This window comes from Aquarana catesbeiana, linkage group LG01 (genome assembly GCF_042186555.1).
Source record: "Aquarana catesbeiana isolate 2022-GZ linkage group LG01, ASM4218655v1, whole genome shotgun sequence".
NCBI lineage: Eukaryota > Metazoa > Chordata > Amphibia > Anura > Ranidae > Aquarana > Aquarana catesbeiana.
The window spans coordinates 478664049-478682212 of NC_133324.1; the positions used below are offsets into that span (position 1 = coordinate 478664049).

The following is an 18164-nucleotide window of genomic DNA, read 5'->3' on the forward strand; positions in this document are numbered from 1 at the left end:
GGGCAATAAGAATTGCTCATGCCTGATGCCAAGCGAAAAAAAACCCCCAAAATATTATATAAAAAAAAAAAATCAACTTTTGTTTTGTTTGTTATAAGATTTTGCAAATGAGTTTTTTTTTTCCTCCTTCACTGATGTGCTCTGATAGGCGGCACTGATGGGCTGCACTGATGAGGTGGCATTGAGGTTGGAACTGATGGGCAACAATAGGCAGCACTGAGGTGCCACTGATGGGAACTGACAGGATGTACTGATAATCAGCACTGAGGTGGCACTGACAGGTAGCACTATTGTGCACTGACAGGTGACACTGATGGGCAGCACAAATGAGCACTGAGATGGCACTAATGGGTGGTACTGACAGGTGGCACTGATGGGCAGCACTGAGGTGGCACTGATGGGCAGCACCAATGAGCATTGAGATGGCACTGATGGGCAGCACTGAGGTGGTACTGACAGGTGGCACTGATGAGCAGCATTGAGGTGGCAATGATGAGCAGCACTGACAGGTGGCACTGACAGATGGCACTGAATGGAATTGATAGGCAGCACTGACAGGCAGAACTGAGATGGCACTGACAGAGGGCACGGAGGTGGCACTGAATGGAATTGATAGGCAGCACTGACAGGTGACACTGACAGGCAGAACTGAGATGGCACTGACTGAGGGCACTGAGGTGGCACTCCCCGTCCACAACGGCGGTAAGGAACGGCGACTGATCATGCCAGCAACCTCATCCTCAGCTGTCAAACTGAGAAGATGATGTCGGAGGTAGGCTGGCAGTGAGAGCACGCCATGCTCATCACAGCACCGCCCACCAGAGAAGGGCGCTGGTTCGCAGAAAGGAGCGTGTATCCCGCTCCAGCAGGCCGCAAAGCCGTGGCCTCAATTTTGGCCAGCCCGACCTAAGTCCACGCACCTGCGGGGGGGGGTGGGGGAGGCACTTTGCAGGAATCCAGACCGCTGCTGTGGTGTAGCCCAGGCGCCAGGATGCAATTTCCAGTCGCCATTGCGACCTGGCGCCTGGGTTTTGTCAAGCCCTGTGTTAGAGGGCTTACCAGATGTTGTTGACTTGGGGAGACTTATGCCATCCAAGTCACAAAGGCTTTGAGACCAACTGGTCAGAAGGTTGCATCTCCTTAGATATCCTCAATAGATCCCAAATCAAGGCGGCAGCTCGGCATTCACAGGCGCCCGCAAAGACACAAAAAGTAATATCCCAATAGGTCACAAACGAATGTTCATATGCCATGCGAGAAATGGATGGAAAAAACTCACATAGCGTGATGCCGTAAACAATAACTTATTAAAATGACAAGAAATAGACTCACATATTTGTAGATCATCAAAAGTACAAAGAACAGGTAGCGGTAATTGTGAAGGGTCCACCCAACAGGTTTCTGCTAAAGAGCCGTCATCTGGGGTGTGGACCCCCCCCACTTCACCGCTTATAAAGGACACTTTGACTTGGGTTTATAGCGCTACACTTTTACACTTATATTTCCTACTTGGGTCTATATATGTGTTGGCCGTTGCCCTTCCTGCTGCATTTGCCAATCCGAATTGGGAGCCCACCACTTCTGCAGCAACCGTACTTCCCCCATTTTCTGGCCAACCCGGAATTCAGGTGGAAACAGTTGATTTTACGTCACTTGATTTTTATTCGCTGTTTTTCACATAAGATTTCTATAGATCTGTTGTGGACCAAAGCAATTTGTATGCTGGTCCATTAATCGCTGGAGTTTGAGTGGTTATACCAGAATGATGCTTGCAGGTTTAGGTATCATCTTGGTATCCTTCTTTTCAGCCAGCAGTCGGCTTTCATGTAAAAGCATTCCTAGTGGCTAATTAGCCTCTAGACTGCTTTTACAAGCAGCGGGAGGGAACTGTCTAGTGTCTTCCATGGTTTTCTCAGGCTCTCCTTTCTCAACAGGGAACCTGAGAATGGTGACCATGGAGCTGATCGGAGACCAGAACGGCTCCAATCATCTCTATGGCCTAAGAAACCGAAAGCTACGAGCATTTCATGACTATAAACAACGCAATTGGGAAAGCATTTTATCACACCGATCTTGGCGTGGTCAGATGCTTTGAGGGCAGGGGAGAGATCTAGGGTCTAATAGACCCCAATTTCTTTTAAAAAAGAGTACCTGTCACTACCTATTGCTATCATAGGGGATATTTACATTCCCTGAGATAACAATGAAAAAATGATTAATAAAAAATAAATGAAAGGAACAGTTTAAAAATTGAAAAAAAATCAAAATAAATAATAAAAAAAACAAACACCCCTGTCCCCCCCCCCCCCCCCCGTACTCACGTGTAAAGGCGAACGCAAGCGTCGATCTGGTGTCATATGTAAACAGCAATTGCACCATGCATGTGAGGTATCACTGCGAAGGTCAGATCGAGGGCAGTAATTTTAGCAGTAGACCTCCTCTGTAAATCTAAAGTGGTAACCTGTAAATGATTTTAAAGGCTTTTAAAAAAGTATGTAGTTTGTCGCCACTGCACGTTTGTGCGCAATTTTAAAGCATGTCGTGTTTGGTATTCATGTACTCAGCATAAGATCATCTTTTTTTTATTTCATGAAACATTTGGACAATATAGTGTGTTTTAGTGCATTAAAATGAAAGTGTGTGGTTTTTTTTTTTTTCCAAAAAAATTGCGTTTGAAAAATCGCTGCGCAAATACTGTGTGGGTAAAAAAAAATTACAACACACACCATTTTAATCTGTAGGACCTTAGCTTTAAAAAAATATATAATGTTTGGGGGTTCAAAGTAATTTTCTAGCAAAAAAATAAATATTTTTTCATGTAAACAAAAAGTGTCAGAAAGGGCTTTGTCTTCAAGTGGTTAGAAGAGTGGGTGATGTGTGACATAAGCTTCTAAATGTTGTGCATAAAATGCTAGATGGCACAACCCCCCCGACCCCTTTTTGGAAAGTAGACACCCCAAGCTATTTGCTGGTAGGCATGTTGAGTCCATGGAATATTTTTTTTATATATTATATTATATTGCCACAGATTTCGGGAAAATTACAAACTTTTTATTTTTTTTTTTTGCACAAAGTTGTCACTAAATGATATATTGCTCAAATTTGCCATGGGCATATGTGGAATTTTACCCCAAAATACATTATTCTGCTTTTCCTGAGTACGGGGATACCACATGTGAGACTTTTTGGGAGCCTAGCCACGTACAGGATCCCGAAAACCAAGCACCACCTTCAGGCCTTCTAAAGGCGTAACATTTTTATTTTGCTCCTCACTACCTATCACAGTTACGGAGGCCCTGAAATGTCCAGATAGCACAACCCCCCCCCCCCCCCCTAATGACCCCATTTTGGAAAGTAGACACCCCAAGGTATTTGCTGAGAGGCATGGTGAGTATTTTGCAGCTCATTTGTTTTTGAAAATGAAGAAAGAAAAGAAAAATTTTTTTTTTTTTTTGTTTTTGTTTTTCAATTTTCAAAACTTTGCAAAACGTGGGATCTGCAAAATACTTATCACACCTCTCAGCAAATAGCTTGGGGTGTCCAATTTCCAAAATGGGGCCATTTGGGGGGGTGTTTGTGCTATCTTGACATTTCGTGGCCTCCGAAACTGTGATGGGTAGTGAGGAAGTGAAATCACCATTTTACATGTTAGAAAGCCTGAAGGCGGTGATTGGTTTTCGGGGTCCTGTACATGGCTAGGTTTGTAATTTTCCCGCAACTTGTGGCAAAATATAAAATATTCCATGGACTCAAAATGCCTCTCAGCAAATAGCTTGGGGTGTCTACTTTCAAAAATGGGGTCATTTGGAGGGGTTGTGCTATCTTGGCATTTCATGGCCTCCAAAACTGTAATAGGTAGTGAGGAAGTGAAATCATCATTTTACGTCTTAGCCTGAAGGCGGTGATTGGTTTTCGGGGTCCTGTACTTGGCTAGGCTCCCAAAAAGTCTCACACATGTGGTATCCCCATACTCAGGAGAAGCTGCAGAATGTATTTTGGGGTGTAATTCCACATATAACCATGGCATGTGTGAGCAATATATCGTTTAGTAAAAACTTTGTGTACATTTTTTTTTTTTTTTTGTCATTTTTCAATCACTTGTGACAAAAAATAAAATATTCAATGGGCTCAACATGCCTCTCAGCAATTTCCTTGGGGTGTCTACGTTCCAAAATGGGTTCATTTGGGGGGGGGGGGTTGTACTGCCCTGCCATTTTAGCACCTCAAGAAATGAGATAGGTAGCCTAGTTTGCTATAACTTTTACAACAATAAAATACCATCAAAAGAAAGCTCTATTTGTTTAAGTACAGCATTGCATGACTGCGCAATTACCAGTTAAAGCAGGGCAGTGCCAAATTGTAAAAAGTGCTCTGGTCGTTGAGCAGCCAAATACTCTGGGGCTTAAGTGGTTAAATAGATGACACTCTGACCTTTTTTTTTTCTTGTATACTTGCGCTGGTTTACTAATTTTCTCTGCTTAATTGATGATTAGCCTGAAAGACCATTATAAAGGGCTGTAACTGTCTGGCTTAGCAGAAATGCAATATTCGTGTATTAGAGAGGGACATGAACTGTTTTTCAGGTGGAGATTATAGAATTTGGTAAAATGTGTACGTTTCTGTTGAGCAGGTAAAAACAACAAATGCAGTGCTTGATTTAACATTCAACTTCTTTGTGTGAACAGATCAGCTTGAACGTGTGTTTTTACGCCTCGGCCATGCAGAAACCGATGAGCAGCTGCAAAGTATTATCTCCAAATTCTTGCCCCCAGTTCTCCTCAAATTGTCAAGTGCACAGGAGGGAGTACGGAAGAAGGTAAGTGTTCATTAGTTCTAAACAAAGTGAAATGTTTTCATCAATGCCATCACAAAAAACAGTCGCACTGCAACTGGGCATATGAAAGTATCTGACCAGTCAGTTTTATATTATTACAAGCAAAAGTGTGTCGGTGTTGGTGTTGCTGTGATTTCTACACCTGCAGGCAGCATTGCAAATGTAAGACACTTGTAAGAATAGTATCATTTTTGGAAGTAATTATTTATATCTTTTTTTTTTTTTGCCAAGTTTAGGGCTAATTCATACCATGTTGCTGCTATCATCATGCACATTAGGCCTCATGCACAATACAGCTGATAAACTCACGTTTTTGTTCTGTGTTTTTTTTTACATTGTAGAGCTGAATGTAAGCTGGTGTAATTCTACAAAAATGCCCCAAAATGCTGACGCTGAAAAACGCGCAAAAAATGCGATAAATGCTGTTAAAAGCGTGTTTTTAAAGCAAAGCAGCAGTTTCCTGCCAGCAATCTGTGTGCATGGAACCTTAAATTCTTTTTTTGTGATACAGTGCCATTCATTTTGCATTGTTCCACTGCATGCCCATGTGCAAAGTGCTTTGGGCACATAAGCAAGAAATTACATTTCTGGGGTGTTCCACATGGAACACCTCCAGGTAGCCATATTGCATTGAATTTTACAGAAAGTTTACAGTGCTGCAAATTGAAAAGAAAATGCATTTTTCATAAGATTCAATTACAATATGGCTTATGAACAAATTATATATGCAATTTTATTTTTTTTATTTGCTTTTTTTTTTTCTCTTTTTAATTATCAAATATTAATAAATGTAATAACCTTTTAATAAAGTGAGCAACAACTGTCAAGCTTTGGATAAAAATTCTTGACTCTCGTGATAGAATATAAATAGATAATATATGATACATAACTTCCCGGGTGGTACTGGGGGTGTATCAATTGGTCTACTGTGCCCTGTTCCTAAGTGTATATGAGAACCAACAATAGCCAACAGAAAAACATGGATAGGCAACAATTATATAAAATGAATCACATTTTTTTAGGTTACATCTTAAAACATTATTAAAGATTATACTATAAAAATTCAAACCATCAGGCTAAGTAGTAAGTTGGTAAGTGTGGGTCACACAAGCCCCAGGGAAAGGTCACACTAAAGCATAGAAGATGCCAGACCCAAGGCAGAGGCGTGGGGCAGCGCAGCCTGAAGGTATTCTGCTCTACATGTTTCACGAATAATCACTTCTTCAGAAGCTTGAAAGTACTTTCTGGGAGAATAAGAAACGTACAATAAAAATACACAAATACGTATGTTATCTTATAAGTATCACAAATGAAGGTATAAAAAAAATACAAAAATTTCCACATAGAAACCTATATACCACAGGTGGTGTGTGATGACACCGAACACAAGTGCTGGGGTGAATGTGGGGACGTGTATAATGTTGGAGACAATGATCTAGAGATCCAACTCATATTGAGTAAAGGTGACTACAAATGCGGCTAGAAAGTACTGAGCGATTACACGGTGGTATTGAGTAAAAAGGGAATTGATCTAAATATACAGGTTCCTGATATTTATAAGAGGGGATTCCCCAAGCGGCAAACCTCTGATTGATATATTTTTTTTTTTTTTCTTTTATATATATAATCAGTCTGTATATGTCAAAAGTATTGGGGCACATGAACTGTATTGGCATCCCAGTCTTAGTCCGTAGGGTTCAGCATTGCGTTAACCCATCCTTTGCAGCTATAACAGCTTCAACTCTACTGCAAAGGCTGTCCACAAGGTTTAGGTGTGTGTCTATGGGAATGTTTGATCATTCTTCCAGAAGCACATTTGTGAGGTCAGGCACTGATGTAGGTGAGAAGGCCTGGCTCGCAATCTCTGCTCTAATTCATCCCAAAGGTGTTCTATCGGGTTGAGGTCAGGACTCTGTGCAGGCCAGTCAAGTTCCTCCACCCCAAACTTGCTCATTCATGTCTTTATGCACCTTGCTTTGTGCAATGGTGCACAGTCATGTTGGAACATCCCCAAACTGTTCCCACAAAGCTGGGAGCATGAAATTGTCCAATGTGTTCCAACATGAGTGCGCACCAGCAGTGATTTTTAAGCCAGTGTGCATGGAGCCTTAGTGGGAGAAATAAGCCCTATTGCTGGTTTTCAGTGGGAGGACTAATGCTTTCTCTGGTGTCATTGGGAGGAATAATTGCTCTTTTGTTGGTGTAAGTGGGAAGAATATTACCCTAATGCTGGTGTCACTGAGAGAAATTCTGCCCTATTGTTACTTTCAGTGGAAGGAATAGTGACCCACCATTGGTGTCAGTGGGATGAATTGTGCTTCATTGGTGTTAGAGAAAGGAATAGTGCCTGATCATTGATGTCCGTAGAATTGTGTATGTTTCCAATATTGGTCTTCAGTGGTCACTCACCTTTTAAACTTGACCTCCAGAAGATTTACCCCCCCCCCCTTCATGACCAGGCCATTTTTTGCAATACAGCACTGCGTTACTTTTACTGACAATTGCGTGGTCGTGCGACACTGTACTCAAATAAAATTTGGTGGTATTTGTTCACCTCTGCGTTTTTATTTGTTTTATTTTGTGCGCTATAAACAATAAAAGACGGACAATTTTTTAAAAAAATGTATTTATTTTTTTTTTTTTTACTTTCTGCTTTAAAAAAATTTGAAAAAAATCTAATTTCCTTATCAGTTTAGGCCAATATGTATTCTGCTACATGTTTTTGGTTAAAAAAAAAATCCCAATGGGCGTATTTTGATTGGTTTACGCAAAAGTTATAGCGTCTACTAACCTATTTTTTATTAATCTCTAGGTCACATGCACATAAATCTTTGATTTACTGCCACAGAGATTCCTGACTCCTCAAGCACATCCGCAACTTTGTTGCCACAAAAAAACATATCATTTCAACCCTGACTAGTGTGATTGTATTTGTGTGGTGATATATTTTTTGAGGCAGTTCAGAAATGTGCTCATTTGTATACAATACACTGTTAAGTCATCTAAAAACTAGACAGTCCCCAGGCTGAAATTTCATATACTAAACATAAAATTATGATCCTAAAGAGAGGTTTAAAAAAATGTACATACACATCTCACAATGTCTTTATTATTGCTGCTTCTTAGCCATATACCTGTCTTTTGTAGTATGTAATACTAAGAAATGTTTATCTGTTCAATCCGCTAGGTTATGGAATTACTCGTTCACTTGAACAAAAGAATAAAGAGTCGTCCGAAGATTCAGTTACCTGTGGAGACCCTTTTAGTGCAATACCAAGACCCAGCTGCTGTTTCCTTTGTGACGGTATGAACCCTAGAGTAACAATACAGGGGCAAATTTTAAATTGGAACTGAGATTTGGATATATCCAAAACGTGTAAAGCCCCTCTATTGCCCTTCTCAACATTTACACCACTTAATATTACAGACCTCACATCAGATGAATCCTTACTGTAAAAAAAAAAATAAACCTATTCAGCACATCTCTTCTGTACAGTCACATTTTTGGTTCCTTTAACACATTAAAAGCACTACAAGTACATAAATATGCCTGCTGATACTGCCGGAAAAAAGTGAGCATCTGACTTCTGTAGTCAACGCTGCCTCTGCTGCTCTAAAATCCCAAGAACTATAGAACACCACCTCCTCTGCATAACAAAGGGGGGCTGGGTGTGCTTTGTAGTCCAGCAAGGGAACACTGGGCAGGGCTGACACTGCTTAGGATTTTGATGCAGAGCAGCCAGCGTTAGTAGCTGGATTTCTGGCAGAATCAACAATATTTTTCTATACTTGCATTTTTATGGTAAATATGGCTGTGTGTGTATATAATACATAGTACTGTGCAAGAGATACAGTACAGGCAGTTGTAAAAAAAATGCTGTAAATTAAGAATGCTTCCAGGAAATAATAGATATGTTTTTAATAATATATTTTTTTTTTTTTTTTTTTTTTTTTATCAATTTACAAAATCCAAAGTGAGCGAGCAGAATCAAAACCTAGATCAAATCAATATTTGGCGTGACTACCCTTTGGTTTCAAAACCGCATCAATTCTTCTAGGTACACTTGCAGTTTGTGAAGGAAATCGGCACGTAGATTGTTCCAAACATCTTGGAGAACTAACCGCAGATCTTCTGTAGATGTAGGCTACCTCGTATCCTTCTGTTTCTTCATGTAATCCCATGTAATCCCCAGTTCTTAATGACTTTGGCTGACAAAATCTCCGACTCCATTTGCAGAAATGCAGCCCCAAACTTGAACCTCCACCATGCTTCACTGTTGCTTGCAGACACTCATTAAACTGCTCTCCAGACCTTCAGGGAACAAACTGCCTCCTGCTACAGTGAAATGTTTCCAATTTTGACTCATCGGTGCAGAGTACTTACTGCCATTTTTCTGCACCCTAGTTTCTATGTTTTTATGCATAGTTGAGTTGCTTAGCCTTGTTTCCACATCAGAGATATGGCTTTTTGTCTGCAATTCTTCCACGATGATCACTTCTGGCCAGACTTCTCCGGACAGTAGATGGGTATACCTGGGTCCCACTGGTTTCCACCAGTTCTGTGTTGGACATCTGATGTCAAAGGGAAGTAAGCATGATATCCCATCTGCTGCATTAAGTTTCCTTGGCCGATCACTGCGTCTATGGTTCTGCAGCAGGACAACGACCCCAAACATACAGCCAATGTCATTTAAGAACTATTGCCAGTGTAAAGCGGAACAAAGAGTCCTGATGGTTTGGCCCCCACAGAACCCTCATCTCAAAATTTATCGAGTCTGTCTGGGATTACATGAAGAGACTGAGGGATTTGGGGCAGCCTACATCTACAGAAGATCTGTGGTTAGTTCTCCAAGATGATTGGGACGACCTACCTACCGATTTTCCTTCAAATACTGTGTGCAAGTGTACCTAGAAGAATTGATGCTGGTTAGAAGCCAAAGGGTAGTCAACCCTTCTATTGATTCGATTTCAATTTTTCTTCTGTTCGCTCACTACGCATTTTGTAAATTTGATAAAAATAAACAAAATATATATATTTGAGAGCATTCTTGCTTCACAGCATTTCTTCATACCTACCTGTAACTTTTGCACAGTACTTAATATATTCCAGGTATGGTTTTTATAGCAGAGTTAATGTGAGCCGTGTGCATATTCCATACCTGTGGGATCTTTGTGGAAGCTGGATATCCCTATAGTAGTTGTTGCTACTACTGTGATCGCTGCAGTCTTCCAGGTCCAATCCTAAGCAGCTGTCTTGTTGCAAAGTAACCACAGGGGTTGGTTCAGCTGCCTCTCAGAGAACACCTTGCATTATTCAAGGTGGTGTGGTGACAGCTCAATGTCCACCTCATCCAATCAGAGAATGCTTTGCATTTATTGAGAAAAATGCAAGGTCTCTGAATCATGGCCATGCCCAGTGAGTGACCTCCTGTGGTTAGTATGTAGCAGGACAGCCCCACGGCTAAGGACCTGGATAACCGCTACAGTGATTTCCAGCTTAAATAAGGCTCCCGCAGGTATGGAATTTACATACCTAATTGGTACAAGTTGGATCAATGTAACTATGCAATACAAACCACACCTGGAATTCAGCTCTATTGCTTTATTGATTACAGCTGCTCTTGGTGGTAATTCATTTTCTATGTGTGTGTTTTTGTTTTTTGTTGTTTTGTTTTGTTTGTTTTTTTTTTCTTTTATATTCTTTTAGGTAGGTTTGCAGGTGATTTCACCCGACAGACATGTGGAAATTACATCCTTGTACATAATTATATATTGGCACCCAACGTAATATCTGCATGGTTATTTTGCAGCTCTGTACAAATAAATGTACACAAATTGTGTGTGTTGTGTGTGTGTGTTTTTTTTTTTTTTTTTTTTTTTAACACCTTAAGCCACCTATTTATATTTAAATTTTTGCTTACAGAATTTTACAATAATCTATATAAAAATGGGATACCCTCGTCTGCCAATAGAAAAACAGCGTGAGCTGGCACCTAGTCTCCTGACGGCCATGGAAGGGCGACCTCAACCACAGCAAGATAGGTGAGCAGATTTTCTCTACTTGCCAATTCAACTGTCTCTGGCTTGAATTTGTGGTGTCTTTCACTTATTTTTTTTAGCCTATATTTCAGCTCTAAGCTATAATGTTATAGTTGGGTAGTACTTTAATATGTTTTTCAAAATTGCCCTTCATGAGGAGTTAAACTATTCAGATTTGTTTAATGTGATGTTAACTATTTTTAGATATAAATCACAGAGTTTGGGAAAGCGTAGGAGGCAAGTTAAAGTCTAAGTGCAGTAAAAAACAAAAAAAAACCCCACAAGTCCGCACAATGGCCATTTACTTACAGCCATTACGATTTGTTTGAAGCCTCATCTGTTAACTGAGATCCTCTTCCATCATTCCCCCACCACACTTGTTGTAATCTAGTGTGGCAGAGGATAGTAGAACTGTGGTTGCTTTCATGGGTTCTCATCTGCCTGTTCAATTCATAGTGTGTTTCTTTCTTAGAAACTGTAATACCAGCTTCCGTGATTGGAGGAGCTGGGTGGAAAAGGTGGGATAGTTGGGCACTCTTGATGGGAGCCTGTATCGCACGCTGCACTGAAAGATTACAGCATCGATGGTGGAGGATTTAAGCTAACAGGCATCAGCACAATGGACTGACTTTAAGTAGTGTTCCTTGTGCTGATTTTTGTGATTTAGACTGCACTTAGGCTTTAGTGTGTTACTGCAAAATAAAAAAAACATATGCAGTACATGTCTGCAAGATATGCACATTTCCCTAAATTTTATCCTTGTAAAGTCCCTGCAAGTACAGAAATACACCTGTTGGTCTGCCTGAAATGAATTCTGCTTCTTTTTCCTGCTGGGAACTGACATCACCCAGCGTTTTTGTGACTGACTGGTGCAGATGCATGAAATGTATTTTATCTTTTGCTAAAGGTATGCTAAATGTTTGGAATGCAACTTGTACAGTTAGGAAGTCCAGGTTTTTTTTTTTTTTTTTTTTTTTTTTTATAATCCAGTCCCACAGCAAGTTCTCCTCCATTGATAGATGCATATAAAATCACATGTTGTGTGTCAGTATCAGATGGTCATAGGGCAGATGATAATCAAATGACAAGCCATGTTCGAAATTAGTTTCTCATAGTACACTGTTTACTCTGTTGGAGTTGATGATGTAAGGAAGAAGGTACTACAGATAAAGGAATATCTGCACCTAACAAGCAGAATAAAAATTGTAAAGGTAAAAGAAAAAAATTAAAAATAATAAACATGTCTATACTTACCTACTCTGTGCAATGGAGAAGCACAAAACGGCCACGAACCCCTTTTCGGGTCCCCTGCTGGTGCTCCTGGCCCCTCCCCTCTGTCCAGTGTCCCCATGGGAAGCGGCACTCGCGCGTGCTCGCACTCGAGCCCTGCTGCTGCATCCATTGACACAGACAGCGGGACTCTGCAACGCTCCTTCTTCACTGGCTTTGATTGACAACACTGGGAGCCAATGACTCCCTGTGCTCCAGCAAACCCAGGAAGACCCAAAAGTGAGGGGAGAGAAGAGCTGCAGATGTGTATGGCGCTGGATCGAATGAGAGCTCAGGTAAGTAAAAGGAGGGGTGAGGAGGGATGCTGACACCTAAACCTTTTTTACCCTAATACAAGGAATACATTAGGGTAAAAAATGTTATATTATTTCTCCATTATTTACTGTATTTATTGGCGTATAACACGCACTTTTTCACCCTGAAAAATCGGGTGCAAATATCGCGTGCGTGTTATACGCCGATACTTCAATTTTAGCTGCCTCGGAGGGGACAGGGAGAGGGGGCGGGACGAGCGCCTTCAGATTACATACAGTGAGAATCTCCTGTTTGCTTGGCGGCCTCTGTAATAGGAAGTCCCATCTCCTGGGCTGCCATTGGACCACTGTTCTGTCTATCATAGGAGATTCTCACTGTATGTAATCTGTCGGCGCTCGTCCCGCCCCCCTCCCTGTCCCCTCTAGGCTGCAGGTGGGCATCCATCAGGCTGCATTGATGGCAATGGTGAGGCTCCTGCATTGATGGCAATGGTGAGGCTCCTGCATTGATGGCAATGGTGAGGCTCCTGCATTGAAGGCAATGGTGAGGCTCCTGCATTGAAGGCAATGGTGAGGCTCCTGCATTGAAGGCAATGGTGAGGCTCCTGCATTGAAGGCAATGGTGGGGCTCCTGCATTGAAGGCAATGGTGGGGCTCCTGCATTGAAGGCAATGGTGAGGCTCCTGCATTGATGGCAATGGTGAGGCTCCTGCATTGATGGCAATGGTGAGGCTCCTGCATTGAAGGCAATGGTGAGGCTCCTGCATTGATGGCAATGGTGAGGCTCCTGCATTGATGGCAATGGTGAGGCTCCTGCATTGATGGCAATGGTGAGGCTCCTGCATTGATGGCAATGGTGAGGCTCCTGCATTGATGGCAATGGTGAGGCTCCTGCATTGATGGCAATGGTGAGGCTCCTGCATTGATGGCAATGGTGAGGCTCCTGCATTGATGGCAATGGTGAGGCTCCTGCATTGATGGCAATGGTGAGGCTCCTGCATTGATGGCAATGGTGAGGCTCCTGCATTGATGGCAATGGTGAGGCTCCTGCATTGATGGCAATGGTGAGGCTCCTGCATTGATGGCAATGGTGAGGCTCCTGCATTGATGGCAATGGTGAGGCTCCTGCATTGATGGCAATGGTGAGGCTCCTGCATTGATGGCAATGGTGAGGCTCCTGCATTGATGGCAATGGTGAGGCTCCTGCATTGATGGCAATGGTGAGGCTCCTGCATTGATGGCAATGGTGAGGCTCCTGCATTGATGTGGACTGATGAGGCTGCATTGATGGCACTTGTGAGGCTGCAGATGGGCACTGACCCTTATTTTGCTTCAAAGTTCCACCTTATTTAAAATTTAAGTTTTTTTCCTGAAACTTCCCTCTTAAAATTAATGTGCGTGTTATATGCCTGTGCGTGTTATACGCCGATAAATACGGTACTTTCTTAGTTTCTTATTTACTTAGTTTTGGTCTTGCACTAATTGTTGTGTTTGTGAATTTTCAGCATGGTCATCTTTATTTTTTTCACAGCTTAATGCATCTTCTGATACCAACCCTATATCATATGAAATATTCCAAGGAGGCCAACAAGTCCACAACAGTTTTTAACCTTACTGAAAAACCAAAGACTGTGCAGCTACTTCTGGATTTCATGTTGGATGTTCTTCTGATGCCTTATGGGTAATTATCAATTTAATTTGTTCAGTCTATCTGGCTACCTACTGAATGTTTCCAGAAAACATGGCGCAATTGTGATTGCCCGCTGGAGCAGTGTTAGAATGTGTTGCATGTGTAATTTTGTACATCCTTTTTTGATCTTGCAATATATGCATGCATTATATTTTTCAGGTTTGTCTTGAATGAACCCCAGAATCGCCAAAGTACATCACCTGGACAGGGATCGTCATCAGGAGGGACAAGTGGGGTAGGCATTCCCCAACCACCTCCTGGCATGAGTTTTTATGCAGCAAAGAGAGTTGTTGGAGACAATCCATGGACAGCAGAACAGCTAGAACAGGTAATCAAGTATCTTTGCGTCTGGATTTTCTTTTAATGAATAACAGTTCTGCTATAACCAGGGAATAGCAGGTTTGTAAATATAACATACAATTTAATATTTTTCCTTTCTATCACTGTCTTTTAAAAGCTGTAATGGGAGCATCTGGGATCTTGTCTGTTCACATTTCTCTTTGGATGCTGATAAAATCCTCTGTATAAACTTAAAGAGAAAAGGTTTATTAGACCCCACCAATTATTGCATGCCAACTAGAGATGTGCATGACAAAAAAAATTGTTTTAGTTTCAGATTACCGTATTTATCGGCGTATAACATGCACTTTTTTACCCTGAAAATAGAGGGTAAATCGTGCCTGCGTGTTATACGCTGATATCTGTAATTTCACCAACAGGGAGCGGGGATAGGGCGGTCCTCCCCGGGTGCCACCTATTGGGAGGGTGTCAGGCCGGCTGCCCTGCCTCCTCTTGGCCGTGGAACAGCGCTGCCAATAAACCACTGCCAGCCCCCTGTGACACACCGATCCTCCTACGTAGCCCAATGTAAAACTAAGCTTCTGAATCTGCTCGCTGTGGCTGCTCTCCTCCTCCCGCTCCGCCGCCTCCTCGTGTGTAGCATTTGATTGGAGGAAGAGAGTGGTCACCTTACCATCAATGAAGGAGAGGAGAGCAGTCACATGACCGGGACGAGAGAGAGCGGCTGCGTTAATGGAGGTATGTGAGTGACACAGGAGGAGCGGTGTAGGAGAAGGGGCTGACAGTGTGAAGTTCTCCTAACTCTAGAGTATGCCCACAGCACTGTCCCTGTCCCAGCGCTGGGAGTGCAGGGGGGGGGGGGGTTCTTTATAATGAAAGGGGGCAGTTTGTGTTGTACAGGGGCTGTGTAAAGTTTTTCCTAAAACTTCCCTCTTAAAGTTAAAGTGGATGTAAACCCAATGTCATTCTTTCTAAACTACTGCCATAGGGGTTATCTATAAGGATATACATGCCTCCTGCATGTATCTTTACCTGTCAAATGTCTCCCCTCTGTCTGTTATTAGACCCGAAAAACTGCAGATTCTGTGGGTGGGTCTGTTGTCTGGAGCTCGGTGGGTGGAGTTGTGATGTCAGTAGACTCCCCGCCCACCTCTACACTCCTTGTCAATATGCATTTTCTCCTGTGTATTTCTTATACTGAACTTCTGCTATGATCTCTAACATCCAGTGAAAAGACAGGAAAGTAACCACATGACTTCAGCATGCCAAATCATGCTGAGGTGTGGAACAGCCAATCCTTGCAGAGCTGCTGAAGAAAGGAGTGGGGGAGGGAATTAAAAAATAATGCCTGTGTCTTAGGCTAGTGCACGAGATGTAAATCACCTGTCACTCACAGCAAGGGGGAGGATTTGATAGGAAATCTTATACTCTACAGTATGATATAAAAAAAAAAATAAAAAATTCAGGTTTACATCCACTTTAAGGTGCGTGTTATACGTGGATAAATACGGTAATTCATTAAGGTAATAATTTTGTTTCATTATATTGTGTTAGAATGGATCGTTTTCAGATTAGTTTTGTATATTCAAATTTGGCTAATTCAACCCAGGAGGAGTTGAATGAGCTGATTGGACTATATCTGAAAAACGAATGGAACAAAATTAATTTCGTATTCTTTTATGTTCATTCATTACCAAGAGAAATGGAATGAGCTCATTGGATGATATTCGAAAGAACAAATGGAATTAAATTAATTTTGTATTCATTCGTTATGATTCAGATATTCTGATGGATCCACCACCATCCCGATTAAATACAATAAGTAGGAAGTTTAGAATTTAGAATTCTCATCTTATTTCACTTTTATATCTTTAATTTAATCCAGTATGTTTCCATTTCATATGTAGTGCCTTTTTTTTCTTTTTTATAATAATAAAAAATGTTAATGCAAAATGAAAACGAAATCCAAAAGAACGAATGGAACTAAATGTAATTTTCATATTCATGTTCATTTGTTATGTAATTACGTTATTTCTGATGCTTCAAACATTAACAGAAGGCCCAAACTATTGCACCATGTCATCCAAATGACACTAATGAATTTCGTTGTTTCATTATAATGTTTTTTGGGTTTGTTGAAATGTTACTATTGTGATTTAGAGATTCATATACATCAGAATCTCTGCATAACGAACATTTTGTCTGAATTTCGTAACTAAACAAATCGCACATGTCTAATGTCAACTTTCAGGGCTGTAAAACGTAATTTTCTTTCTCGAACATCACGGGACACAGATTCACAGTAATTACTGATGGGTTATATAGGGTATCACTGGTGATTGGACACTGGCACACCCTACCAGGAAGTTCAACCCCCTATATAATCCCTCCCTTTGCAGGGATACCTCAGTTTTTACGCCAGTGTCTTAGGTGCCTGTAATGCTTCTCTTTTTAGAGCCGGGTGCTTTACGGGCCCAGAACTGCAGGATCCCCCTATTCGTAGGGGGCCCTAGTCTCTGACGTTTTTTTCAAACGGAGCCCACCGTGAGAGGTGAGGATTGGGTCTGTGTAAACTGAACCCTGCGCCTGGATAAGGTAAGAGGAGATTCCACAGAATTTTCTAATTCTAGTAGGTTTCTCCTTTAAGGTAAATGCATGCTATGCCTATTGTGACCACCGGGGGGCTGCCAAGAGCGCAAACCTTGTCAAGCTGGATTGTCTGTCTGTGTTCATGCTGAACATGTTTCAGTGTCTCAGGCAGGCTCACGGTAGGATGGATGGGGGGATTTCTCATGTTTGAATGTTCCCCCCAGGCTAGAGAGAGGCCACAGGGGTCTAGAAATCGGTTATACCGCTCAGGCACCGCTGCCTCGGCCGCCATTTCCGACCATTGCCATTTTTAGGCAGGTCTTCACTACCAGCTTCTCTCCCTCCTCCCCCTCCCCCAGCCTTCCTCCATAGTATTTCAGGAGAGTCGGCCAGCGCGGGAAGCGCTCGTTTTTTTCGAAATTCGAAGGGGGGGGTGTGGTAGAGGGGGGCGGGACTTCAGCACAGGTGCTTAGACTCCCACTCAGGCCAGCTGCAGGCTATTAAGGCACTCTGTACAGGTGCACACAGCCTTTGGAGAGACACAGAGCTGACAGTCACATGTAAGGTGGGACACAGGCATTCTCCTAGGCAGCATTTACTGAAGTAACACCAGACTGAGCATTGGGTAGCAAGGCTTTTAGCCAGACTACATCGCTCAGCAGGCAGTGTTCATTTGTATACCTCACAATTTGTTGCTTTGCACTATGGGTAGAAGAGGATCAAGCACCAGAGACACTAGGGGATCTCGTTCAGGTTCTGAGGGCCCCCTGTCAGCAGCATCCTCCCCCCTGAAGGGCCAGGGACGGCTAGCCAGGGAGAGCCGTTGGGGTCAGGGGCTACACCTGCTTCTGGCTCTTCAGCCCCTGTATACATTACTCAAGAGGTTTTTTTCCTCAACCATTAATGGTCTAGAGGAAAGATTAATGGCCGTGATTACGTCTTCACTCAGTAGAAGAAAACGCACTAGGCCTTCCTCTGTTCCCCAAGACCCTCAGGAAGAGGAGTTCTGGGATAAAGGAGATGAGTCCCTTTCAGAGGATCAGGATGGGACAGATAATTCCTCTTCGGAGGAATCAGGTGGAGAGGGACCCTCTGCGACTTCCCAAGAGGAGAAAGTCTTAGTGCAGATCCTTACTGGATTGGTCCGCTCCACATTTAAGTTGCCCCT

The 18164-nt window shown here is 42.2% G+C and overlaps 1 protein-coding gene across 2 annotated transcripts in view; it reads left to right on the forward strand.

Moving 5' to 3' along the window:
• Positions 1-18164, forward strand: part of ECPAS (Ecm29 proteasome adaptor and scaffold) — a 185067-nt gene that overhangs the window by 22783 nt on the left and 144120 nt on the right. For both annotated transcript variants that reach the window (XM_073591496.1, XM_073591490.1), the window contains exons 2-6: positions 4686-4816; positions 8022-8138; positions 10758-10876; positions 13949-14098; positions 14267-14435. In XM_073591496.1, coding sequence (XP_073447597.1) covers positions 8025-8138; positions 10758-10876; positions 13949-14098; positions 14267-14435 — 552 coding nt within the window. In that variant the 5' untranslated portion in view covers positions 4686-4816; positions 8022-8024. The remainder of the gene's footprint in view (positions 1-4685; positions 4817-8021; positions 8139-10757; positions 10877-13948; positions 14099-14266; positions 14436-18164) is intronic.